The sequence below is a fragment of the Dreissena polymorpha genome, chromosome 11 (assembly GCF_020536995.1).
Source record: "Dreissena polymorpha isolate Duluth1 chromosome 11, UMN_Dpol_1.0, whole genome shotgun sequence".
NCBI lineage: Eukaryota > Metazoa > Mollusca > Bivalvia > Myida > Dreissenidae > Dreissena > Dreissena polymorpha.
This window is the reverse complement of record NC_068365.1, coordinates 42219609-42247429: the sequence shown is the minus strand read 5'-3', so window position 1 is coordinate 42247429 and position 27821 is coordinate 42219609. Positions and strand designations below refer to the sequence as shown.

General features: G+C 34.7%; 2 protein-coding genes across 5 annotated transcripts in view; one reads left to right on the top strand and one right to left on the bottom strand.

The window, feature by feature from the left end:
* Positions 1 to 29: 29 nt before the first annotated feature.
* LOC127851513 (phospholipase A2-like) lies at positions 30 to 27085 on the bottom strand. 4 transcript variants are annotated; one of them, XM_052385339.1, is made up of 4 exons: positions 26907 to 27085; positions 26349 to 26523; positions 25720 to 25841; positions 30 to 605 (listed from the first exon to the last, which is right to left on the bottom strand). In XM_052385339.1, the coding sequence occupies exons 1-4, from the start codon at positions 26986 to 26988 to the stop codon at positions 490 to 492; spliced, it is 495 nt and encodes a 164-aa protein (XP_052241299.1). In that variant the 5' UTR covers positions 26989 to 27085; the 3' UTR covers positions 30 to 489. The 4 variants fall into 4 exon arrangements, with proteins under 4 accessions (XP_052241299.1, XP_052241298.1, XP_052241300.1 ...); XM_052385338.1 differs by lacking the exon at positions 30 to 605 and adding an exon at positions 24472 to 25192; XM_052385340.1 differs by lacking the exon at positions 30 to 605 and adding an exon at positions 24472 to 25192 and having other exon boundaries at positions 26931 to 27084.
* The window catches only part of LOC127851509 (uncharacterized), a 39348-nt gene continuing 22374 nt past the window's right edge, over positions 10848 to 27821 (top strand). The window contains exon 1 of the mRNA XM_052385317.1: positions 10848 to 11196. Within this exon, the coding sequence (XP_052241277.1) occupies positions 10883 to 11196 (314 nt within the window). The 5' untranslated portion in view covers positions 10848 to 10882. The remainder of the gene's footprint in view (positions 11197 to 27821) is intronic.

The following is a 27821-nucleotide window of genomic DNA, read 5'->3' as shown; positions in this document are numbered from 1 at the left end:
AACACATCGTTTACTACCATTACTTCATTAATGGCTTACACAGAAAAAAACACTTGCTAAAGCACGTGTGTGATGATAAGTCATAATCATTTAAAAAGGGGACAGCTATATATATGTAACACTAAAAATAATGATCATTAATATTATGTTTATAAATAATTCTGTTGAAATGCAAGTTATCCCACTAGAACGCGGGTTGTGCAGTTCGAACAAAAAACAACATACTGGAAAATACAGGCAGATCTATCAAGGACGACTTAATCCTTAGTATAGTGTAACACAACGTAATTTATCAATGCAAATATCGTATCGCTTGCCAAAACTTTCACTGTTTGCCACGAACATTCCTGGACTGTACATCAAATCCTGATTCCAATTACAAGTATCAGACTGTTCGTGTGCGTTATATACTGCTGTTGCTTTTGTAATACAGTTAGAGATTGCAAAGAGAATCCGCGTGACCCAACGAAAAGCCACGTGACTGAATCATCAGACGCACTGGCTGCGATCGTAGTGCTGATACTGGGGATTGAACTCTGACTTGCCGAGACACTTGGCCAGCTGCAGGTCACAATCGCAAACCTTCCTGGCACACTTCGCCTCGTCTGAAAACATAACAAACAAAATATTGTGTACATTCGTACAAGTTTCGGAGTTGAAATGTCAGCAAAAAAAATTACATCAAATACTTAGTGATAATATATGACCCAAAGATGTGTAAATTATCATCCCTTAATTCTTGATACGCATGCATTCGCAGTCCTATACCTTCGCACACACACCCGGGGTCGGCACACTGGTGGTTGTTTCCCACGAAGAGGCCGCTCCAGAAGCTGCAATGGTGCTCCGTGTGGACTTCCCCGTAGCAGTCGTCGTGGGCCTTGCAACATCTTCATTTGAAAGAGGGGAATGGTTGGATTAAGACATTATAAAACAGGAACGTGTATGTATTATACATGTACATACAAAGCTATCGTCTTACTTGGTGACATGTGAATTTCACAAACCCTATTAAACAATTCATCAAAAATAGCTTCTTATAGATAACATATACATGTATTGACTTTCGAAATAACGTTTTTACTCAAAGGCACAAATTGTGAGGTTAAAAAAACATGTGTCGATTTATATAAACATCACATTAACCCGCTCGGCCCCACCTGTCCGCATCATCCACGGGCTGACTCCCCATCTGTCCATACCCACAGAAACAGCCGTATGGATTAAAGCTGAGACACGAGCGGCCCGTGTACTGGTTGATCATGTGACACATCTGAAAGGCGTTACGGCGTACGCGGTCAACTCTGCTTTCCTCAAGTGACGTTGAGAAGACGTCTGAAGCGTTAATAGAAACGATTATTAAATGTTGGAAATATCAAATAATGAATTATGCATGATTTTTTGTTGCTATAGGTATGTAGAGTATTTGAAAAATAGTTTGAACCTCTCACACATAGAGAATTCTTCATAACAAATAAGTCATAAGTTTTAAAAAACGGTAAATAAGTAGTAAAAAACTGCGACTAGATTGTAGACCTTGTAGTTTTGTAGAATTTCCAATCTTACATTGGGAAATTCAATTTTTCAGAGTAGCACTATTTTAGTCAAGTTGTTTTAGTTATGTAATTAAATAGACCATAAAAAGGTATATTTATTCAAACTTCACTCATTGAGTATTCAATTTCAACGTAAACACTTGCATAATATGCTATTTTATTCTTATATTTGTTCCGGAATTGAGTTCAGGAAGAAATGAAGTATTCGTAGAATATTTCTGTTCTTGCTGACATTGAGTCGAAAGAAAATATTTTTAATGTGATATTCAATTGTTCATACAATATAACTAATTCAAGTTTTACTGTATTAAAAGTTATTTCATTATATTGCTTTTGAAATAATCTTTCAAAAGACATATTGGAAGAATTTCGGTGGATTACCGTATAACTGCAATAAGTTCATAAGCGCACCCAGTCGGCAGTGATTGGTATTACCGTAGTTGTTCACAAAGTTAAATAAAAATAAAATAAAATAAAATTCTTTTAGGATAGTGATAAAGTCACAGGTGATTGTTGCAATTGAATTACCGTACATATCCTAAAAGAGCAACAATTGAATATATAATAAAAGTAAATTACTATAATTAATTGAATTGTTCTATACAATTGAATTAATTCAACTTCAATGTGAAATGTCATTTTGAATGATAGTTCAGTTTAAATTTAATTAAATTGTAATTGACAATTTGATTAATTGCAAGACAGAGTAGTTTAAATTTAATTAAATTGTAATTGACAATTTGATTAATTGCAAAACATACAATAAATAGATTCAACATTATTAATTAAATTGTAGTTGACAATTTGATTAATTGCAAGGTGTACTATAAATAGATAAACATTATTAGTTAAATTGTAGTTAACAATTTGATTAAATTCAAGGTCAAAGATTTATTAGAGAATCAATTGAAAATAAATTGATAGGCATGGATCCGGAAGCTGACAAATCGGATACAGCCTCTGGGGGCATAAGTGAAAATGAAGTTAAGTTGCTGGAAGCTTTAAAGCTGTTGGGTATCAAACCAAATGTTGATAGCCCAGAAGGGATGATGAAGTTAGTTCAGGCGTTTGGGGTTAAACCAGATCCGGAACCTATACATATTGTAACACATGCAAATGTAGAAAAGCCTGGAAGTTTCCAATATCCGAGAATATCAACATTCTATGGAGAAGACGTAAAAGCTAGTGAGGTGAATTATGATACATTCAAATATGAAATTGAAGCTTTACGTCAAAGCAAAGTCTTCAACAATGAGCAGATATTGTTAGGCATAAGGAGAGCCTTAAAGGGAAGTGCTGCGGATGTTTTGCGCAGACTTGGTCCGGATGTTTCTCTAGATGAGATTTTGTTCAAACTAGAAAATACTTTTGGGAGCATAGAATCCCGAGAAAGTATAATGCGGAAGTTTTATTCGAGTCAGCAGCTAGAAAATGAACCAGTGGTCAAGTATGCCATGAGACTTGAAGAAATATTTGACCAAGCAGTGCAGTTAAAAGCTGTACGACGCACTGACACGGATATACTTAAAAAAGTATTACATGCTGGTTTGACCAGAGATTTGAAACATATGTCCATTTATCAATGCGACAAAATTGAAAATTATGATGAATTCAAGAGGGAACTAAGAAAAATTGAGACGGAGTTGAAAGAGCCTGTGAAAGAACAAAAGTCGTGTAAGGCAGCTGTCAACATAACTCCAGAAGTAAACAATGACTTGTCAGAAATGAAAACATTGCTTCTGCAATTGAACGAAAGAATAGCGAAGTTAGAAAAAGAAAAGGGCAATCCACGAAACACAAATCACAGCAGATACCCACTAGGAAGCCGTGGTACTTACAGGGGTAGAATAAGTTCTGCTAATCGTGGTAGGGGCACGTACATGCCATCAAGACCTACTGCTGGTACCTCATTTCAAGGTACATGTTACATGTGTAACCAGAAAGGTCACACCATAAGGACTTGTCCTTTGAATAATGATAGTGATGTTATTTGTTTCAAATGTAACCAGAAAGGCCACAGGCAACTAAATTGCCCAAAAGTTTAAGTGCTCAGGTTAACGGGTCGAACTCGAGCACGAAGGATACAGACCCACAATTATTTGGTGACACCAATGAAGCAGAGATTTCAATTAATAATACCAGTACTATTGCTTTACTTGACACAGGCAGCTGTGTGAGTGTTGTATCAAAACAATTTTATAATAATCATTTATCTTCAGTCCCTGTACAACCATTGACACATATAGTAAACATTGAATGTGCAGACGGGAATAGTTTACCGTATGAAGGGTACATTGAAGTTGAACTTCAAATTAAAAATGGCTTACCCAAAGCTGAAAATAGAACTTGTCTTTTACTTGTTGTGTCTGACACAAAGTACTCCAACAGAACACCAGTTATCCTGGGAACTAATGTTTTACAGGAAATTCTGTCAGATTGTCAGTCTCAATATGGAGAACAATTTTTACAGAAGACAAACATGTACACTCCATGGTACTTAAGTTTAAGGACAATGGTACTGCGAGAGAAAGAATTGAAAAGAAATCCAAGGATTGCTATTGTCAGAAGTGCTATTCCGCACAAAATACTTTTAAAACCAAATCAGTGTATTGACATAAGGGGATATTTAGACAAACAAGTTAACCATCCAGATACAACAGCTATTTCACAGGAATCAACTCTGAGTAATCTGCCATCATACATAGATGTTACAACAGCTGCTGTGCAATTTAAGAAAACAGGCTACTCAGAAGTGAATGTGACTCTTTCAAATTTAACATCTAATACTGTTACTATATCCCCAAGAGCTATTATATGTGAACTTCAACCCGTCACTATTGCAGAAGAAGTTTTTGAAAATATTGAAGAATCTCAAAGAAAGCAAGTTTTTAATCAGTTGAAAATAGATGAACATAACATACTGAATCCTGAACAAAAGGAGAAATTGAAAGAATTATTAGAATTACATCAAGACGTATTTTCTGTTTCTGATACTGACATTGGCCAATGTAATTCTATCAAACACAGGATTGATTTAATAAATGAAACACCTTTTAAACAACGTCATAGGAGGATTCCACCTGGTATGATAGAGGAGGTTCGCCAACATATCGAGCAACTCCTAGCTAGTGGTGTTATAAGGCCTTCTAAATCTCCATGGACTAGTAATGTTGTACTAGTAAAGAAAAAGAATGGCAAACTTAGGTTATGTGTTGACTATAGGATGTTAAATCAGAGGACAGTGAAGGATTCATATGCATTGCCTAGGACTGAAGAAATTTTTGACTGTTTAAATGGGGCTAAATATTTTTCAACAATAGATTTAAAGTCAGGATATCATCAAGTTGAAGTAGAGGAAGAACATAAAGAAAGAACAGGATTTACTGTAGGGTTAATAGGATTTTTTGAGTTCAACACCATGCCGTTTGGTCTTACAAACGCCCCCGCCACATACCAACGCCTAATGGAAGAATGCCTGAAAGGACTCAATATGCGCATATGTGTCGTTTTCCTTGATGACTTGATAATTTTTAGCGACACATTTGAACAACACTTAGAGAGATTTAATACTGTTTTAAATAGATTGCAATCTTGCAATTTGAAATTGGCGCCTGAAAAATGTTTTTTCTTTCAACCCAAAGTCACTTTTCTTGGACATGTTGTTAGCAGTGAAGGGATTTTAAACAGATCCAGCTAAAATTGAAAAAATAAAAAATTGGCGAGTACCAGAACAGTCAGATGAATTGAGATCTTTCTTAGCCTTCGCAGGATATTATCGACGCTTTGTTAAAGATTTCAGTAAATTAACTAGGCCATTGAATGAACTTTTACCTCCTACAGTTAACAAAAATAAACATAAAAATTCTAAAGAATGGAAATGGACTGAAGTTGAACAAGCTACTTTTGATAAATTAAAAGAAATACTTTGCTCACCACCTGTTCTTGCCTATCCAGACTTTGAGAGTTCTTTTGAACTACACACAGATGCTTCTAATAAAGCATTAGGCGCTGTGTTGTATCAGCAGCAAGGTGATAAAAAACGAGTCATAGCTTACGCCAGTCGTGCTCTTACTAAGTCTGAGCGTAACTATAGCGGATTCAAATTAGAATTTCTAGCGCTGAAGTGGGCTGTAACTGAGAAGTTCTCAGATTATTTAGCCATAAAAACGTTTTCTGTTGTTACAGATAACAATCCTCTGACTTATATATTAACTTCAGCCAAGTTAGATGCAACAGGACAAAGATGAGTTGCAGGATTAGGACAATACAACTTCAGTATAACATACAGACCAGGAACCAATAATGCTGATGCAGATGGGATGAGTCGTTACCCATACGAGAAACTACATCAACAAAATGTCATTCAAATAGATGACCAAACAGTCAAAGCTATTTGTAACAGCGACTCAGATACTGTAAGGTCAATAATAGAAACTCTGCCAATGGCTAGTATCCACATTGTTGAGGCAACAGAAGAATTGGGTCAAGGATTGGCACAGAAGGAGTTGAGAGAAATCCGACAGAAACAAAGACATGATCCTTTAATTGATAGATGGAAAAAAGCTTTCATTGACCAGTAAATACCAACAAAGTTTAATTCTAAACAAGACTCTATTATGAGGAAACAATTTAAACATTTTAATATAAAGAGAGGCATTCTTTTTAGAAACATTAAAGAAGAAGATAGATTAATTGAACAGCTTGTCATACCTGACTGTTACAAAGAAGAAATATTAAAAGGATTGCACAACAATGTAGGTCATCCTGGAAAGGAGAGAACAACCAAATTAATGAAAGAGAGATTTTATTGGCCAGGTGTAGCAGCAGATATAGAACAGTGGATTAATGGTTGCGAACGGTGTTTGAGAAGAAAGAACAATACTAATGTGAGAGCTCCACTAGTTAACATTAATACCACATATCCACTCGAGTTAGTGTGTTTTGATTATTTGACACTTGAACCAGCTAAAGGAGGCATTGACAATGTACTTGTCATAACAGACCATTACACCAAATATGCTTTAGCCATACCAACTAGAAATCAGACAGCCAAAACAACAGCAGAAGCATTCTACAATAATTTTATAATACATTATGGAATACCGACACGCCTACATTCAGATCAAGGGGCCAATTTCGAAAGTGAAATCATTAAAGAACTATGTAATTTGACCAATATAAAAAAGAGCCATACAACTCCATACCATCCCCAAGGGAATGCCGGACCAGAGAGATTTAATAGGACACTTTTAGATATGTTAGGAACACTTGAAAAAGAACAGAAAACAGATTGGAAACACTATATTAACTCATTAGTTTATGCATATAATTGCATTCCTCATGACTCAACTGGATTTTCACCACATGAATTGATGTTTGGTCGGAAACCAAAATTGCCCATTGATGCAGTTTTTGAAAAGTCAAGAGAGGATTTTGGCAACAAATCTACATTTGAATACTTGGAGGATTTAAGATATAGAATGAAAACAACAAAACAAATTGTAGAAAAATATGCAACAAAGGCAAAAGATAAACAAAAGAAACAATATGACAAAAAGGCTAGAGCTGTGATGATATCAGTGGGTGATCATGTTTTAGTACGAAAGGTGGCATTTGATGGGAAGCATAAAATTGCCGATAGATTTGAAGAACACGAATATTTAGTGATTGATCAACCGAAAATAGACATTCCAGTGTACAGAGTCAAAGAAATGGGTTCAGGTAGAGAAAAAGTTCTCCACAGAAACTTGCTGATTCTTATTAGAAGTCAGAATGAAGTTTTTGATAGTGGAGGAACAGAACATAATGGACTTGAGAAAAGTTCAAAGGTGTCAGAAGTGAATTCTGATAAAGAAGAAACAGATGGGAAAGTTGTATGTGACGTCACTGAGGAAGAAGATGAAGATGGACTAGATTTTGTAGCTACTACAAAACAAATTGGGGACGCCCAAAATCCATGCATAGAAGTGAATGAAGCAGATGTAGATATACACATTGAAGAGAGTCAAGAAGAAGAACATGAAGATAGTCAGAGAGACTTAGAAGAAATTGTTTCTGCTGAGCGGCCAGAAGAAACCATTGACGAACCTGAAGAAAGAACTGATGAAGCAGGTGAAGAAGCAGCTGATATGACTGGTCAAGGAGCTGAGATACTCCATGGCAACAGTATAGAAGCAGCTGAAGAACCCATAGGACATGACACTGAACAAGACATTCAGCATACAGACACAGGTCAGGATGTCAGAATAGAAGATGGTGCAGAGAGGACACGGAGAAGTCAGTCTGTTTTGACAGAAACAGCTAGAGAACCTCCCGTCCCAGTACCTAGAAGATCTACCAGAGAAAGACATCCTCCGACTAGACTTAAAGATTACCATCTTAATTGCATGGTTAATAATTCTCATGATAGTAAAATTTAAGCATTGTCCGTATTGTTTGATGCTGGTATTTTAGATCAAATCGATTCTAACATAGCTCACCAGATAATAGGAGCTGTTATGAAATGAATTTTATGTATTTTTATAAATAAATAATAAAATATAAAATGTTTTTATTATTGTTTTACATAAGAATGAAAAGTAAAGTAAAACATTTGGAATTGTGCGGTCACAATTTCTGTTGTGGGGGAAGTTAGCAAAGTGAATAACTATATACTTTGTATGAAGTACAAAGTATACTACATATCTATGTGAGGAAGTTTGATAGCATGTAAAACTTTCAGTAGTGTTACAGATATGAATAGTACTACGTAGTTGTAAATAGATGGTAGTGTATATGGTGTATAAAATTTTAGTGTAATATTGCATGGACAAACACAGACGTATACTTTATGACGAGACGTCATTTAGGAAAGCGGGGGAGTATGTACCCGAGTGGTTTTTAACCCTATTTTACTTATGTGTAACCTATTTCTTGTGGTCAGTTCTCTTACTATTGGGAATGGTTTTGTCAGTCTTTGGAGAGAAACTGTTGGACAAAGACAGAGGTTTTCTTCGTGTAATATTTTGAGTAATACATGGTTAATTAGGACTTCTACTGGTTAGTATGTTGTATTTGGTTGTATTTAACTGCATTCAATCCATTGTTACTGTTTCATTTGTATTTAAAGAAGGATTTGACATGTTGTTAATGTTGAGTCATATATTTTCGCGGTTGTTGAAATGGTTGCACAATGGATACATTTCTTTCTTTTGATATTTTAATATCTTGAATTGTTTTAACTCATTACTAATAAATGCACTTAATAATGTTTGTGCATGATTAACTTGCAGCAGTCACAGAAAGCGTGGGAAGAAGGAGCAAGGGAGTGAACTCCATTTAGTTCCACAAATTGGTAATTAAAACTGTGTGTTGTGTACTATGCAATGTTCTTGTCATGTGATATATGTTTGTTGCTTTGTATGTTTGTTATTATTTGTATTGTAAACTAATGTTTAAGGTTCAGGTGCAATTGTAAAGCCACTAGAACAAGACATATTATAAATGTTATTAATAATTCAAGGATATTTATAATAATATAGTAATTATTATTAATCATATGTCTTAATATGTGTATTTGTATATTTTACAGATTGGAGCCTTGACGTTTGATGCTCTTGAGTTATATGTGAATCAAATATTCTAATTATATGGAAATGTAAAACTAGACAGTCTTGAGTTATCTTCCTCCTGTGTGGTTAAGTAGCGAAATAACCACAAAGTTATATGTTAATGTTAATGTTTTCTCTGAGGGAATACTACTCAGTTAAATGACAGATCTATTAAATAAATCAACGTCATTCTGATATTTCGTTTGAAGCTGATATAAAACGACAACATCTCTGAAATAATATTTCAGGTACATGTTTTAACCTACTAACAAATCCTAACAAGAAGACCATAATGGCTCTTCAGCTCTCAACTAAGTCCAACGTACACCAAAGTTTGTAAATCTAGTTGTCGACCCCATTAGACCACGACAATCAGTGTCGATATAATAATCGAGAACTTAGCGCAAAACGGTATTAACCGACATTTCTTTTACAAAACTGACTTACTTAAATACAAATATAACCTGTATAAATATTTAAGATACACCCGGCTTGAAAAAACAATCACTTTACAAAAGACCGTGACTAGAAATGTAATATTGTTCAGTAAACTATGGCGCACCAAAGGGGTCGAAACTTTATCTTCTGCTGCAGCAGAAAAAAACGAACTCAATCTGTGTTTTAATCAATTATTATTAAGTTCTCTTTTCGTAGTTGTTATTTATTTATGTGACGACCTGTTTAATATTTTACACTGACACGCGGTAAATGCTTTACAGTTCGACTGCAAACTAGTCAGAACTTGTAAACAGACATTGTATTTTGGATAATTGTCAAAGTTAGGACGGCAGATATACATGTACGGAGAGAACGAGAAATGTAGACAATGGTAACCAGACTGGCACCTACACAGGCAATCGGGACCTGTTTCGGAAGCAATAGTTAAGAATCATTAAGTAAGTAAATCGATAGAAGCAGAGAACCTACACTTGCGAGCAGCAATAATTCAGAATCATTAAGTAAGTGAATCGATAGAAACAGAGAACCTACACTTGCGCACCCATTCTTATCAGTCATCGTTGTAATTTCCGCAAAACTAAAACAGCCGTTAGACATAAATGATCGATTTTCTCATTTAGTGAATGGCAACCGAAATATAAAGCAGTTACCACGTGTCAATATTAAACTTTAAACAGGTCGTCACATAAACTTGCAGAAGATGTGAAAAAGGCACCATCAAGGCCGCAGCCATTTTTCCCAAACAAACCAGGTTCGTAGCAAATGGCAAATATAACAAGAGTTCTGATTGGCTGATGCCATAATCTAAAAATGTAAATGTAATAATCTAAAAAAATCTAGCAGCATTGGTGCGCCATAGTAAACAATGACAGTGGCTACAGTTTCGCCCGTTTGGAACTGAAAATGAATATGCAAATTAAAGTTGAAGGGAAGTTTCATTGTGTGACATCACAATCATATAACATATTTGATGCAAAAGTGTTTCCTTCAACATTCTGTTAGACATAATGTTCATTGAAGACGAAATATGCTACAAATAACACCACAAAATATCGTGATAGAGGCCGCTAAATAAAATATTTTCTATGTTCGCTTTATGCCACCATAGATAGCAAAATCGTGTAACACACTGTGTATTTATAATATTTTCCGCTGGCCAATAAGATTAAGATTACACAGATTATCGATCATTGTTCGCTGGTGTTATGGTTTAAATAAACATCAGGATGTGTATGAGACTTTTAATATGTTTTAGACTTTGAACAATATTTCGCTAAGATGGCAGAAAAAGGATCGGATTTAACATACGATTTTTGCTGCAATGTTTGTTCAGAAGAGAGTGTGAGCAGGGAAGCTTTGTTTTATTGTCAACTATGTTCTAAAGGCTTCTGTGACGACTGCATCGGCTTACATGAACAACTCTATAAAAGACACGTTACTCATGGGAGGGAAGAATCGAACATGTGGCCTATTTCAAAAGCGGCTTTTGATGATTTGATGTGTTGTCGACACCATACCGATCGCAAGAAAGAGATGTTTTGTGAAGATCACAGTAAAATGTGCTGTGCTTTATGTCTCTTTCACGAACACAGGTTAAGTTTTGGAAAGAATGCATATACTTTTTATTTAGGATTAACATAAAAACATTGTTTTTGTAACTAATAATTAACTACATTGTAAACATATTTCATTTACAGGTATGTGCGTATAATGTAGGATTTCAATATTAGGCCTAATTGACACGTAGAGGGCTTCGAAATTGAAAGTAGAAATAACTACCAAACAAGATCCTTTACGTTAGGCCTTCTTTCGATTTCAATTACTACATCAATCAAAATTTTATGGATTTTATTATATAGATCCTATCCTTTTTGTTAATATTTTATATTAATAACGTACTAAAATATACATATGATACATGATATGATACATAAATCATATTTGTATACAAAACAGTTAAAAAAAGAATGATAAATACTTATTATCAGCTGGACAACAAGCATACGTAGAATATTTATTTCGTCATATTCTTAATCAAAATCTTCATTGTCATCACAGCGCATTTACGTGGTCAATAAGCTCAATTTTTTGTGTAAAAATCAGTGTATATGTGAAATGAAATAACATATTGTGATGTGTTTCAAGTGGGCTGCAGGTAATGTTCGCCCGTTTCATAATGTCATATAAGTAATATAGACGAGTTGTTGACGTCAACATTAATCATTTGGGGCGCACAGATTTATCATCACCATGGTCACAATAATTAACACATCATTGTTAAATACTTTAAAATTCATAGTATCACTAATCTTGATAGTATATTAATGAAACTAGTAAATTATGCCCTAACATTTAGTGTGAGACGGTCAACTATAATAGCAACGCGATTAAATATGTAGTTAGTTACTAAGTCTCAATGTATATTTGGTTGGCTTTGTTTAATTGCTGTACAAATAAACAGCATGTATCAAGTGAACGTTGTTTGAAATATCAGTGAATATAAATGCTTTGTCAATCACAAACAGTATATTTTGTATCAGGCATTTACAATTTCTCTTTACGAACAATTCAATATATTAATAAAAGTCAAAATGTTACCAAAACGAGCAAAATTTTTTAATAGTGCATGTTAAATCAGCGTTTGCAAATAATGTTTATAGATATATTTATACTTTATGTAGACACAACGTGTTATACAAACTGGGTTTTGTCGATGCTCACTGACAATCGCAGAACAAGTAGCAAATTATTGCTTCCATGTTATACATTAACAAAATGTGCATTTTAAATTACGGCTGCTACTTAATACTGTGTTGTATTGCAGACAATGTGCCGATCTCGTGCTTATCAAGGAAAAGGCAACAGAGGTGATTCCTGATAAGTTTCATAAAATATCTACAACTATTGCCGCTTTTCAACAAGACCTCGAAACAACATAAGGTGACGCACATAGTTGGCTGAAAACATTGAAAGATTCATACGTTAAAGCCTTTGGGGAAATAAAAGAGTTCCGTAAAAAAATAAATGATATCCTCGATGAACTGGAGGAAAACACTATACATTCGCTGGATGAAATGCACGACACGCTCAAGAAATCTCTACAGGTAGATTTAGAAAAGTGTTCACAAATTCGTGACGATTTCAAACGATTCAAATATGTAAAGCAAATAAAGGAAAACACATCGAATGAAAACTTTTTTGTTGCGTACCAAATCTTGTTTGATAATATTTCTCAAGCGAAAACTATTTTGAAAGAAATGGCTGTTAACGGAAATCCAACAATTTAATTTCATAATAACGATGATATTGAAACACTCTTGCGAGTTATTTTCTTTTGGGAATGATGAACGTGAAGTAAAACTGTCGAAGAAAACAGCCAACGAGCTAATAAAGATTAGCAACAAGGTTCTGTACAATGTTCGTGTACCATCTGATAACAATGAATGTGACATACGAAGAAGTATTTGTGAATTATTTAATGGAGAAATTATTATTTTGGACTTCGCAAATAATCGAGTAAAATTGCTAGATAAGCAGTACAAAGTTGTCTCTTAGTATAATACGCAGATCTTCCTGCCTCTCCATATGATATGTGCACAATCAGTCCTACTGAGGTCGCCATGACCGTTGATGGCGGTGGAGCACCGGACAAAGTTATTTTTTTCAGTGTTCACAATGGACAGGTAATGGCAGGTCGAACATTTAGCTTTCAACATTTGTGTCATGGCATTGCACATGCAAAAGGTAACCTGTACATAACATCATATACTGGATTGTACCAATACACAATGGATTGTACTCTTGTGAAAAAGATCTACGAAGATTCGTCAGATGCATGTACTGGTAAGTTTGAATTTTAAAATTCGGATAAATATTGACAATAACACCAGTGCCGGTCACAGCTGAATAAGATAAAATATAAGCATAAGATTCTTAGTCAGGAGACTTTCGTTTCTTTATATAATTTTATTGTATGCTTTGTTTACACCACTTATCGATACATATAACTAACTCAAACCCAATGATTTAAAGATTAAAACACATTGTGCGCCTAAATATTTAACAAGTATCAAGTACAAAGTTAATGCTTGCTTTCAAAGTGCAACTTATCGTTCATAAATGCATGAATATATTATTCCTATCATGTCTCTACTGTTTGTTCTCTGGTGTTAAATCTTATTGAGAATAAATGACTTCTTAAGCTTTTCACATGTTAATTAATATTTTGACATCGCCAACATTTTTAATGATATTGCTCGACGAAACATTGTACTAGCATACGTTGTTTAACTAGCCTCATCGCATAATAAGTGTCTAGATTTCCTGGTTATAAGGTACATGTAAGATCACATGTCTATAGAAAACTCTTTTCGCGAATGCCATCATAATGTATTTCCAGTTTACAAGTGCGCTATCAGTCCCGATGGAACACGTATATATGTAACCGACAATAGTCACGACAGCCTCCTGACATTATCTTTGGATGGCACTGTTCAATCAACACTGGACGATTATGCACATCGAGATCCTATAGGCGTGCACGTGTCTGAAACAGGCCAGTTACTGGTCTGTTGTTGTGCCACACACGAAGTATCCCAGGTGGTTGGTGAGGAAGAGATTGTAACGCTGGCTTCACAAGAGGACGGCCTTCACCACACATAGTCTGTATATTACAGCGCACGTACTGGCAAAGTGATTGTTGGACATACCGATGACAACATCCTGGTTATCAGTACCATATGAAAAGCACGTGATGTGTATTCGCGATTTGTAGTATTGCAAAATATTCGAAGATCCTAAGGGAGGCATGCACATATACTTGTGCATTATCTTCAGCATTTTTCAATATATCGTTTGTTTTGTGTTTTCATAAAAACAAATCATGTTCCAATGCCAATAGATTAAAACAGTTTTTGATATATGAATCTCCCATCCCAATAATAAACTTGCTTCTTACAAAAACAATTTATTGACAATGGAACATGATATGTATTTGTACACAACATTTGATTATGTTACTGTTTGTAAAAAAGAGTATTACACATCGGCTTGTCTTTTGGCATGTCGGTTATAATTGTATGTGTTTGTGTTATGTATACAAAGTTTGTAAGAAAAACATCCTTTGTTTATTCTTACTATGAAAACTAACTATCTTCCAAAATACTTAAAAGAAACCAGCAGTAATTCTTTAAAATGGACTTTTTTATGTTTCATATTTATAAGCGTTATTTAAGAAATAGAAAACCTCACTGACGGCCTTATGACAGAATAGTGACCAGCCAGGCAGCCCCCCCAAATAGTATATGACCGAAGTCAGGGGTGAGGTCCATATACTATTTGGGGCTGCCTGGCTGGTCACTATTCTGCTATTGGGCCTGAAGTGAGGTTTTCTATTTCTTATATTATACCGAACATTTTTGTGCAGATAATTGTCAATAGAAATAAAAATAAATAACATAATATACATTCATTTAATATTTATCAGTTACTATTAATAATATGTATACAATTATACGACATTTTTGTAAACAAAGGTTAAGGCTGCACACCACACTTTTTAGCCACCAATGCGAATTGGCCCCGGTCAAATTTCTAAATAAAGAAAACATTGCTCCAGTAAGCACCATTTTGAGTGTCTAAATAATAATGAATGTCAGGTTTGAGTTGTGGTGATTTTTCTTGGATGTTTGTAAGTTACATTGGTATTTTAACTATAGCTTCATACAGGAAGTAGAATTAATGCAATTCGAAAACAGGTGTAATGCTGGCTCCGGTCAGTATTTCTGTTGGAAATTTGAAAGGGCGTACAGACATTGAACTGTTACAAAAAATCTAATCCTTTGACCCCCAATTTTCTCCATTGCTGTTTAGTACTTGGTAAGTTACCAATGTAAAAACATGGTTTCCAGGCACCTTGCTTCTGCAGGAAAGTGGCAGTTTGTTGTTGAAACTGGCTTAAAAAGGCTCGGAAACACACAGAATTCTCATGTTTTGATTTGAAATCATGAATACTAAAACATTTTTCCCCAACTCATTTGATTTGGATGTTACTGATTTTTCAGAAGGCACAGCCTCAACAATTCTGGAATGTGCTTGGTTTATTTTCAGATTTGCGAGGTGACCAGTTTCCAGACATTGGTTCGCTCCTGCTTGTGTACGAGATTGGCCGAGACTAAAAAAACTGTAGTGTGCCACCAAAGGAAACAGTACTCGAAAAGTTTTTGCGTTGTAAAACTTGCGCAAATGTTACAAATAACTAACATTTTAGCGGGCACTATTAGATGCGCGCGCATCTAGTCAGCGGGCGCTATACTGTATAGCGCCCGCTGACTAGATGCGCGCGCATCTTTACCGGGTACCATAAAAAAACGGACCTGTGTAGTTTATTTACGCAAAGAAGAAACAAATTTATGTGAGGTATAATATTGATACTTATATATAATGCCCCCTTTTACACTGATAAGTAAAATTACGGTTTGTATGCAAGATGAAATTCTGGTATAGATATGCGCTTACAATTAAATAAATCTAAATATAATACAGATATACAGTTTACACTTCCAACATATCTTTGAGATCATAATGCGAGGTCAGCGACCACGATTCATAAAACTGCCCTGCAATTTAGCAAAATACCTCTTTAAACCCTTTAAGAAAAAAATATGTTCTTCATTCAATAGCTTTGTTGTTTTTTTGTCCTAGCTTGATGAAACTTTGGATATATACATGTTGCACGCTTGCATGTGGAAGTGATTGACCAGATCAACTGGGACCAGAATAGTTGCACTAACTGTTTCTAAAAATAGTGTTTCTGCTCAATATATATGGCGTTCGGATAAAAATATATTGTGCAGAACGTAATGAACTCGTTCTAACTTTGCTTGAAATTGAAAAGTTTATAATTTTGGAATAGAAGGAAATTATAGTGTGATAGGTTAAATTATTAATACATAGTTTCATGGAATGGTGATGATTCGTGTTGTACATGAAATTTATAAATTTTCTGCTATAAGATAAATAAACTTCTTTAACTTCTACTTGTGGTAACTTTATCAGGTAGTTCATAGAAGATTTACACTTTATCACAACTAAGAATATCTGAGTGCCAAATCAAGGGACTGCGCTTGTTTTATTCTTATTCCCACGTTGAAGATGGCGGCATATAGCAGTCGCACTGTTTGTCAATCTGTAGGTCTGTCGGTCTATCCTGAGAGAACCGCCCAGACTCAGCCATAACTTTGACGTACAATAATGGATTTTGATACACATTGGCACAAATGTCAACCATCATAAGACGACGCGTCGCGAGTAACGTCCGTTTCCCTACCTCAACGGTCAAGGTCACGCTTATAGGTCAAAGGTCAACTTTAGTAATAAAACAACTTGATTTTTTGTCTCTGCTTTAGCTTTTCCATATTGATGGATTTTGAAATAACTTGGCACAAAAGTTAATTGTCATAAGACGATATGTCGTAACACAATTAGAGGTTTAAATTTAAGTTAGGCCACATAACGACTGGTCCGGAATGAAACTTTGTAATTAATTACGTAATGTTAAATAACTTAACAACTAATTTCCAACATGAGGAGGCGGTGAGTCGCGTGTATCATGCGTCTCCCTTTCGCAAAGGTCAAAGTCAAACAAAAGGGTCAAATTAAGCCTTAAAATAACATGTTGTTATGGAATTTTGAGACAAAAGCATGAGATGGGCATCCGTGCCCTATGGACACATATCTTACTTTAAATTAAATGTATTACATTTTGTAAATGAAAGTTGTAAGAAGGGCTTTTAATTAGGTCATAGAAGGAATGAACAGCAACATCAGACCGTTGTTAGCACACTATTTGTTTGAGTTTTTCGGTGATTTTGACACGATATGTAGATACTATTTGTTATGAGAGAGATGATCTTTTCAGTCATCATTTATCCCAAATACATTGTAGTCCATCCACTAACATATGCAAATGTAGCCAGCTGCCTGCATGATTCATTAATCAACATTCAAAGTGCGTCATTTATTTACTCAATTTTGTGGTTGACAAACAAATGTTATAAAAGTAGAAGTAAACCAAGCGTGCCTCAAGCAAATTGTGGCGTAGCATGCGAGAACACAGGGTCAAACATGTACTTTAGACGCTTTACTAAGTATCTAAGCGAATGTTTACGTTTATTGTTATTACAAAGTTACAAAGTTTAAAAAGTATGCATAGACAGGCTTTTGAATAAGTCTTTATCCTCAGTAAAGGAATGTTTGTGCTTTCAGGGATGTGAATGTTCACTCCTTTCAGCTAATAGTCTTCGTACCATTGCAAACATGGCTCAACAAATAGCTTTAAAACTTAAAAAGATCTATTTAAGATTGAAGAATTTTGGTGAACCCGCTTAAATAAGCAAATGTATTATTGTCCTTTGTGGCGTTTCCAAAATCGCAGGCATTGCATTATCTGAACACTGAAACAAACCGGTCCCATTTGAACTTGAAGCCATCGTTCTGGGAAAACTGGGCTTAATGCATGTGCGTAAAGTGTCGTCCAAGATTAGCCTGCACAGTCCACAAAGGCTAATAAGGGACGACACTTTCCGCTTTTATGAAATGTTTCGTTCATATGAAGTCTCTTCTAAACGAAATCTACAATGCATTGGTTGCGACCTTGTTTTTATGCTATCTAAATTCATTTGAGGAAAACACTTAAAAAACGGAATCATTCGATTAATCGTCGTAATAATCGTTAATAAACAATAACTGTTCAGCGCTTCTTGATGGTTACTTAAATGTGACTAGTCAATCTCACAGACCGATGGGAAAGTCCAGATTTATAAGAACAAGAATAAATAAATTTAAGCACTAATAAATACTTCTATTTTCACTTTGAAACTTGAAATTAAGCCCAACTTCTCTGTTTATTTTTATGTGTGCGCCTTAACATTCAAATTTAACTAAATTTATTATCTTAAAAAATTAAAAATGGTGTCAAATGTTACGAATGTACAATGCATGGATTGTACAATGTATGACGTGCAACACTAAACAGGTTTATATGAATTCGCAAAACAAACACTTAAATGAAACCATTTAATAGTTTAATGTTTTATGAAATAAACAAATCCCCATTATATATTTCAACTGATAAATCGAATCAATAAAACGAACTAATATTTATAACTTAACAAAGGCAAAATAAAGACACAAAATCCCATGATCTGTCACAAACAGCACCAACTGACACAAAGTCAAATATTTACATATAAGCTTCGCCCTTGGAAAACGGGGCTTAATGCTTGTGCGTACAATGTCGCCCGCGATAAACATGGGAGTCCGCACAGACTAATCAGTGACGACACTTTCCACCTAGACTGGATTTTCAATTTGAAGATACTTCATTTAAACGAATTTTTTAAGCTGAAAGTGTCGTCTCTGATTAGCATGTGCAGACTAAACAGGTTATTCTGGGATGACACTTAACGCACATTAATTAAACCCCCTTTTCGAAGAGCACGGCCAAAATGTATTTTCGGACTGTGATCTTATATTACAGGAAGTGGTTGATTTAATACTGATACTCAGTCCTTATACTGATAATAATCACAAAATATCAGACAGGTGTTATCGGGTGGTTTTCACTACAGTTACAAAAATAAAACGATATAAACAGTTTCTTCTATCCTATGCCGGAGTAAACAATCTTGCTCAGTGACAGCAGCACATGAATTCAAAATAGTTCCATTCCGTGTATATTTGAATGGCCAATTCTGATTATTTTACGAAACAGCTTTTGTAATATTATTGTATTTAATTGTTACTATTCTTGGTGTTCGTTGTTTTGCTAATTTGTGTATGAGGTCTATGTGAAGTGCATGATAATACTTGACCTGTTATGATAGGAACGCTACGTATTACTTTGGGGAACTTCGTTCCGATGCTATTAAAACATCTAATTACTAAGTGAACTTGAACCGTAACGTCGTAATCTCTATGACCGCCACATGTATACGCATTGCTTTGAGTTATAAAAGGAGGAATTAAGCATATCAAAATGACTTTGAGGTAAGATCATCTCAACGTGCATTTTAAATGATATTATAACACATTAAATGTTTTGTCATTTTTAAGAAGCACAAATGGCCTTTTATAACATAAACGCGGTTTAAAAACATATATTTTATACTTATGAATCAATTATATTGCAACAACATGATCACTTGAATGCAAATGAAATTACGGAAAGCTGCTTTTATATAAAAAAAATAGCGAAGGAACAAAATATGATGATATGTAATATAAACAATAACACACGACAGAGCTGGGACAAACGTCCATAATCGGCTCTAGCCGCATAATGGCCCTCCGACCGTTATATTGGCAGCGGGCCCGATTATAGACGTCCGGCCCAGGTCTGCCGTGTCTTATCGTTTATATTACGCATATTTCCCCACATCAAGTGTTCAATTACATACAACCAAGCAACGTACGCTCGTACCCCAACCATCAACAATTGTGCACATGTATGTAAGCGATAAAAATGCTGCTTGTACAAAAATGTGACACAGAGGCGCAATCACATGCCGATGTCAGATACACTGCTCGTGGTCGCTATGCCTGTACTGGGGATTGAACTGTGATGTGCAGTAATTTAAAAATAGACACTCAAGAACAATTTTGACAACCTATGTGCAATAATTACATTACCTGATTATTATTTATGAAAAGAGAATGTCATGTACTCATAAACATAATTAAGGCCACGCTAGTTTCTTGTTTTATAAAGAACTGTAAGTCAGTGTCGGCTGGATAAATCGTGACATGGACAACACTTATAAGTTAGTTACGCTTGTAAATTGTTTCGTGTACCGTACATAGGTACATAAGTTCTTATTAGTGCTTTAAACGGTCAACATGAATGCTTTGCCAAATGTTAATGTTTTTTTTTGTACTCTATAACTCGGGTGTATTCGTTTGTGCTTAACATTCAGGATGCAATGATTGAAGTCCTCTAATTAAAACAAGAAACCTCAGCATTGAAGAACCAGCGTGTAGCTATTCAAAGCTCACCTTTAACCAGTAAGTTTTGAAATAGTGTATAATGATCATTAATTTGCAACCTTTTGTTTAAATGTATGTTCTATCGGTCATTTGGACATCGGCGCATTTAATAATCGGCTGCATATTGCTAAATATTTTATTAACAACCTTGTTCCACGGTGTATTTTTACCAAATATTTACCCACATGGCATGTTTTATTTAAAAAGGTATACATGTTTATGGGTTTGCCCAACATGAAAATGCGGTTCAAAAATGTTTCTGCAGTTTTGATATTCAGATATGACAATATTGCTCTTCACAAGTAATATGCCTTTTACATGTTACTTTAGTAGAAAAATTGTCATATCAAAACCGCAAACTCATCAAGACAGATTACAAATGAAAATATTAAAAAAACATTTACTGATTAAACTGTGCCTTTTATTAACAAATATTGATAGCAGATTAAAAAATACACAACTTATGGCTCAATCATTAAAAAAATGCATTGATCCAGCGCTAAAGGTCTAAGATTCATTTGTTTCACTTTGAACCGCTTTTTCATGTTGATTAATAAAAATAAATCTGATATATTAATTTACATGTATTTTAAATTACTTAATTAATGGGGCTGACACAGTTCCCTCAACCTCCCTCCCCCCTCCCAAAAGGGAATTTAGGGATTATGATTTTATGAAAATACCACACCAAAACTTTTGTTTGCTGATTGCACTCACACTTGTGGTTGGTTATACAAATTTTACTGTCGTATTTTAAGGTCGAATGTTTAACATTAATATCATAAGTTAAGGTCAAAGGTCAATTAAAGCATGTTTATCTAAAAAACAATAGCTTTTTGACTTATATTTTACTTTATGTATTAAGGGATTTAAAAATAAATTGAATACATTTACCCTTATTGTGATTGTATTTGTATTTTTTGTTTACATGTATGAAAATGGTCAAGGCTTTTTGCCGACATTCCAATTAAAAAATGAAATTTGAAACATAAATACAATATCATATATTCTTCACGTATAAACAGGATTGCACAATATTTTGGCATAAACGTTACTCTTATTCAGACAATACGTTGCAAACAAAAGTATATACTGGAAGGTACTTTAAATATCCAGGTAAGACTGCAAGATGAAAGGTTGAACCATGGATGTATTTTGTTTAAAGTTAAGTTACATTTAAATAGTTTTACAATTTTTAAATATTCAAAATTATGTGACAGTTCACAAAATACCATTTCTAAACATTTATTTAAGAATTCAAGAATGTGTGACTCACATTAAAACTACTCCATTTGTTGAATTTGTACGTGACACTATGGTTTTGATGTTCAGTCATAACTATGTAAAAAATTTCCCTTATATTTATGAACTACCGGTAATTAACAGATGCAGCTTGGAACAAACACGTTGCCTTTATGGTATCTGTAACGAACGACGTTTAGTGTACAGGAGAAGCTCCGGTTATCTTCGACTACGAAAGACTTGATACTCTAATGACTTACGACGTCCGACACGGAGTGTTCCGCGCACCAATGTTTGTTGGATATGATTTCTGTTTTTAATTCACGCGTACGCTCTAAGTATAAGATTTTTTATTATTTATTATTTTACACAGTCGGACATGTTCTCTTTCCATGAATGCTTATTGACATAGAAATACATCTGGTCATGAATAGTATGAACTTTTTCAGGAATGGAACATACGCATTCAGTATGACGCTAACGGCACACGCAGGAAATATGGTATGTGTACATATGGTTCGGAATTCGGTATCAGAACAAATTGGATACGTCTTTATTAACCCAGACCCTGACAGCGGAAAGGAGAGGTTTACATTTATTCTTGTTGACCTAACGGTCGGGGATGACGTCTGGCTAGCTTGTTTACCCGGAGCAACAAACGACATAGCTGGCGGTCATTCGGGGCTTCATTCGTTTTTCGCTGGATTCCTTGATAATTAAATGATCGATCGTCTTTTGGAATGCCTTGATACTTCTGCGAAATTATCATTAGCATCTTTAAAGCTCATCTGATCACAAACTACTTAAGTTGAGCTAATATGAACATTCCGTATCCGTCGTAATGTGTCTAGCGTCGTTGATATATAGCGTGTAACCACTCAAAAGGACACTGTTTGCGGCAAATCCTTATTACACGTGGGCAGAATGTTTATCGTTACAAAATCTAGACCAAGTTAGAAATTAAAATAAGTGTTATAAAACTGGGTGGCCATATCAAATCTAAGAAAAATTATATACACTCTACAAGTTTCACTTGGTAATGAATCTATCTTAAATCTTTACATTTATTGTCAATATTGAACTCAGGCTTGAATTTGGATCTAGCTGGACCGCTTGATCTGCTAAACACTCTGAGGTGAAGTTCAAGGGCAACGAATGAAACTGTAGTTTCTATATTTTATCATTGCTGATATTTGTTATAAGGCCTTGTGTTGTACATTTGTGTATTTGAATGTTTATGACGGTAACTCTACGTACTATTTTTATGACCATCGCCTAAATTTTATTAAAAAGGCCGTAATTTAAACCTTGCATCGTGAACTTTATGAATAAAACACCGTTCTTGAATTTCTGTTTCAGCCTATAGCGACGTTGCTTTGGTTTAATTACTTAAGATATTTATTATACTGGTGTGTTGTTCCTTAACATACCTTATTAAATACCAAGTATGTATAATGTACTATTTATCGGCTAAAACATTCGTGTACTTCAATACTAATTTCACATTAATAAATTGTAATCAACACAATCGGTCATGGGGCGTCGGGGACATTTGGACATTTACCGCGCAATCAAGGACACGCATGTGTACATCAATAAATAAATCACACATATATATAGTTCGGAAATAAAGGGATGAATTTATCTCATTTTATTCACTCACCCACCTCCTCTCCCCCGTGATCGTCGTTAAGCCTGTCTGACCCTCCCTCAGATTACACATTTACTATGTCTTAATAGCGTCCACCATATGATTTATAAAGGAACAACCTCTCCAATTAAAGTCAGCATATCCGCCACGATATTGTACACGTACACGAGTGTTTTCGTATTTAATTGTTAACTTCATCAACAAAATTCAAGTTTAAATATTCCAATAAAAATATGACTTTGACTTACATTAAATTCAAACAATTATGTAACGAAATACTATGATTGTCCGTTGGTATGTCTATCTGTCTGTGTGTCTGTGTGTCTGTCTTTTTGTCTGTGTGCCTGTTTGTCTGTCTGTCGTAAATGTCATTTTTCGCCGTTTCATTATACTTCGTGCTGTATTCTAAAGAGGTTGGATGATTTCTTTGGTCTGCAGTATACAGCACTTAATACTGTTTATAAATGAAGTTATTGAAATAGAGACATACTTTTGTTTAAGATATCAAACGAACTCGAATGTACTAACAATTATCACCTATTAACCACTTTGTTTACACAACGTTATTTGTAAACATTTACATTTCCGTATTCCACGTTGATCAAACTGACTTCTAATATTCAACACCATATCTCAGCGAGATTTGCTGTACTTAATCAATATAATCATCGAGCCTACAAGCGCTTATCTGACATTTTAAGTTATGTATTATTATTCCTATCTACATTATTCATGTCGGAGTAAAGTCTAGAGGTTAACGTTCATATAGCACTAGATTTGTGACAAGGAATACAACAACTTGTTATATTTGTATTTAATAAAACTCATTAGAAGACATCACTATAACAATACATGTACATGTATACGCAATTATTAAAATAATATTGTTATATTATTATTCGATAAAAATCTACAGAAGACATCACTTTAACAATACACGTATATGTATACGCATTTATTGAAATAATCAATGCCAGATTGTTTAATATTTTTAATATAAATGGCAGACATCGTTTACTATCATTACTTCATCAATGTCTTACACAGAAAAAAACACTTGCTACAGCACGTGTGTGGTGATAAGTCGTCATCATTTTAAAGGGACAGCTAGATATATATAACAAAAAAATAATGATCATAAATATAATGTATATACATAATTTTTTTGAAAAGCGAATAAGCCCACTAGAACGCAGGCTGTGCAGTTAGGAGAAAAAGCAACAAGGTGTAAAGTATAGGGCAGATCTATCAAGGACAACTTTATCCTTTATATAGTGTAACACAACGTAATTTATCAATGCATAACTATCGTATCGATTGACAAACATTTCACTGTTGACCATGCTTGCCAAAAGTACATTCCTGGACTATACATCAATGTACAAACGTATAACGCAAATCCTGAATCCAATTACAGGTATCAGAATTGTTCGTATACGTTATATACATCATATTGAATGCCGATGTTTTTGTAAAACAGTTAGAGATTGCAAAGAGAATCCATGTAACGCAAAGAAAAGTCACGTGACGGACTCATCAGACGCACTGGCTGCGATCGTAGTGCTGGTACTGGGGATTGAACTCTGACTTGCCGAGACACTTGGCTAGCTGCAGGTCACAATCGCAAACCTTCCTGGCACACTTCGCCTCGTCTGAAAACATAACAAATGATACATTTTGTACAATCTTACACATTTTGGATTTGAAATATCAGCAAGTTGTCAGCGTTTTTTAGACATAATTTAACCGTTACATTTCGTAAAATTTGCGGTTTTTAATTATTCGACTGTTATGGTTACAAAGACATTTGCATTTACGAAGCCGTTCACTGCTTTACGAATACAATAAATCAAAGAGGGCGAATATCTGATTAACTATGTGTTTTTAATGGCAAAATGGATACAATATTCCGTATGTTGCACAAAGGACGAATATCACCTCCAAAGACATGGTGATACAATATCAGCTCACCCCCTCCACCCCCCCCAAATAAAGTGGTGAAATAATATCATCCCAAGGTTTGAATAATATCAAATCAAATAAATGGTCATATAATATCATCCAAACGCATGATGAAAGAATATAACCTCAAATACATGTTGATAAAATATGACCCAAAGATGTGGTGATAAAATATTAGCCCTCATTTCTTAATATGCATGCAATTGCATTGGTATACCTTTGCACACACAGTCGGTGTCGGTACACTGGTGGTTGTATCCCACGAAGAGGCCGCTCCAGAAGCTGCAGTGGTGCTCCGTGTGGACTTCCCCGTAGCAGTCGTCGTGGGCCGCGCAACATCTTCATTTGAAAGAGTGGAATAGTTGGATTAATACATTATAAAAAGAAACGTTTATGTATAATACATGTACCGGTATATACAAACTGTGGATCAATTCGGAAGTAATGAAAAACTACTTTATTATAATAAAACATTCGCACCGAATCACAATGTTCACACATTGAGGAATAATGAAACTGAAGAAGCATTACACTGAAAGAAATTACCGTTTCCACCCGCTAACTATTATTTCAAATATGGACATGATAATCTTACACATAATAAGAAATCTATTAAAAAAATGATGTCGAGAACAGTTGCAGGTTATCGTCATACTTGGTCATATGTTAACTTTTTAATTACGACCCCTATTAAACAATACATCCAAAATAACTCATTTTAGATAAAATGTAATGATTTTCGAAATAAATTAATTTACGTTTTTACTTAAAGGCACAGATTATGAGGTATTTAGTAAAACATATATGTCGATTGATTTAACGTCCCATTAATCCGCTCGGCCCCACCTGTCCGCATCATCCACGGGCTCACTCCCCCTCTGTCCATACCCACAAAAACAGCCGTACGGGTTCAAGTTGAGACATGAGCGGCCCGTGTACTGGTTGATCATGTGACACATCTGAAATGCGTTACGGCGTACGCGGCCCAATCTGCTAGCGTCACGTGACGTTGAGAAGACACCTGGAGCGTTAATAGAAACGATTGTTAAATGTTGGATGATCAGATTATGAATTATGTTTTCTTATATAAATCATAATACAATAATATGCTTCGTTGCTCAAGGTTTGTGGAGTATTCGAATAATAGTTTGAACCTGTAAAATATGGAGATTTGCTATAACAATAAAATCGCATGTTAAAAACAAGGGTTTTAATTGCAAGTAATATCTTATATGTTGTTCCAACGCAATGTAAATGACTTACTTAACACATTGTGTAATGTCTCTGTGCGTAAAAACCACTCGAGTGGTGGTAAGGAGCTGAATATGTTCATTTTTTTTTCAATATTGCTCAACTTTTATATAACAACACAAACTTCTTATTAAACTTTGCAAATGCTCGTACACACGTATTTAAAGACTACCTCACCGACGATGCAAACTAATAACCAGATCCAATAAATATTCCATGAGTATTTAAAATCCATCCTGTCGTTACAAATTCACAAACACATCGCAGTGTTTTCATCCGATCGAGTGTTTGTCTGTCTGGTCTAGGGTTATTGATAACCCTGTCTGCATCTGATTACGATGTCAAAGTTATAGCAGCGTAAGTAGTTGGGTGCACTACCGCAGACATAAAGGTCATAGTACTGTAAATGGCAGTGTTTTACGGGCGTGTTATCGAACGTTTTATTGACATTTAACTATTTAATGCCTTCGTTGTATATGTCTCAACATCTTGAAATGTCACATACCTACCTTTAATGATTATTATATGAACACCATGTGCTACAACGAAATACGAAAGTGGTAGTTATTAGTGTTTTCAGTCTAGCTGATGTCCACGGTGTAAAACTAACACGGATTTTACTGTTAAAAACCAACATATTTCATCGATAGCCAAGATAAAATTATTAAGATCAGTTAATGCAAACATTAAATGACAGAAATGTACGATTCTGTTTAATGATAAAGACCCATGTTTCTTTTGTGAAATGCATTAAACCTGGCCTGTGAGAAGCTTGTCTTGAAACTTGCACAAAGGGTTTCTATTTGGTAACTTTTTACCTTCTGTATCCGTTTAAATTAATTTTCTCCATTTGCTTTTGTTTTTTATTTTAGTTATTTTTTTCGGAACTGTACGTGAACGAAATGTCTCCGGCAAATATTGTATTCATTAGTTATGCTTAGTGCGCTGTGAGCCTGATGCGATTGTAACGTAGGTTTTTTATACATTGCTCGCATAGGAACGTGCAAATGAAAGTGAAATATACATCTTAAACTTTTATAAATATAAACAGGTATCAGAAAGTCTATT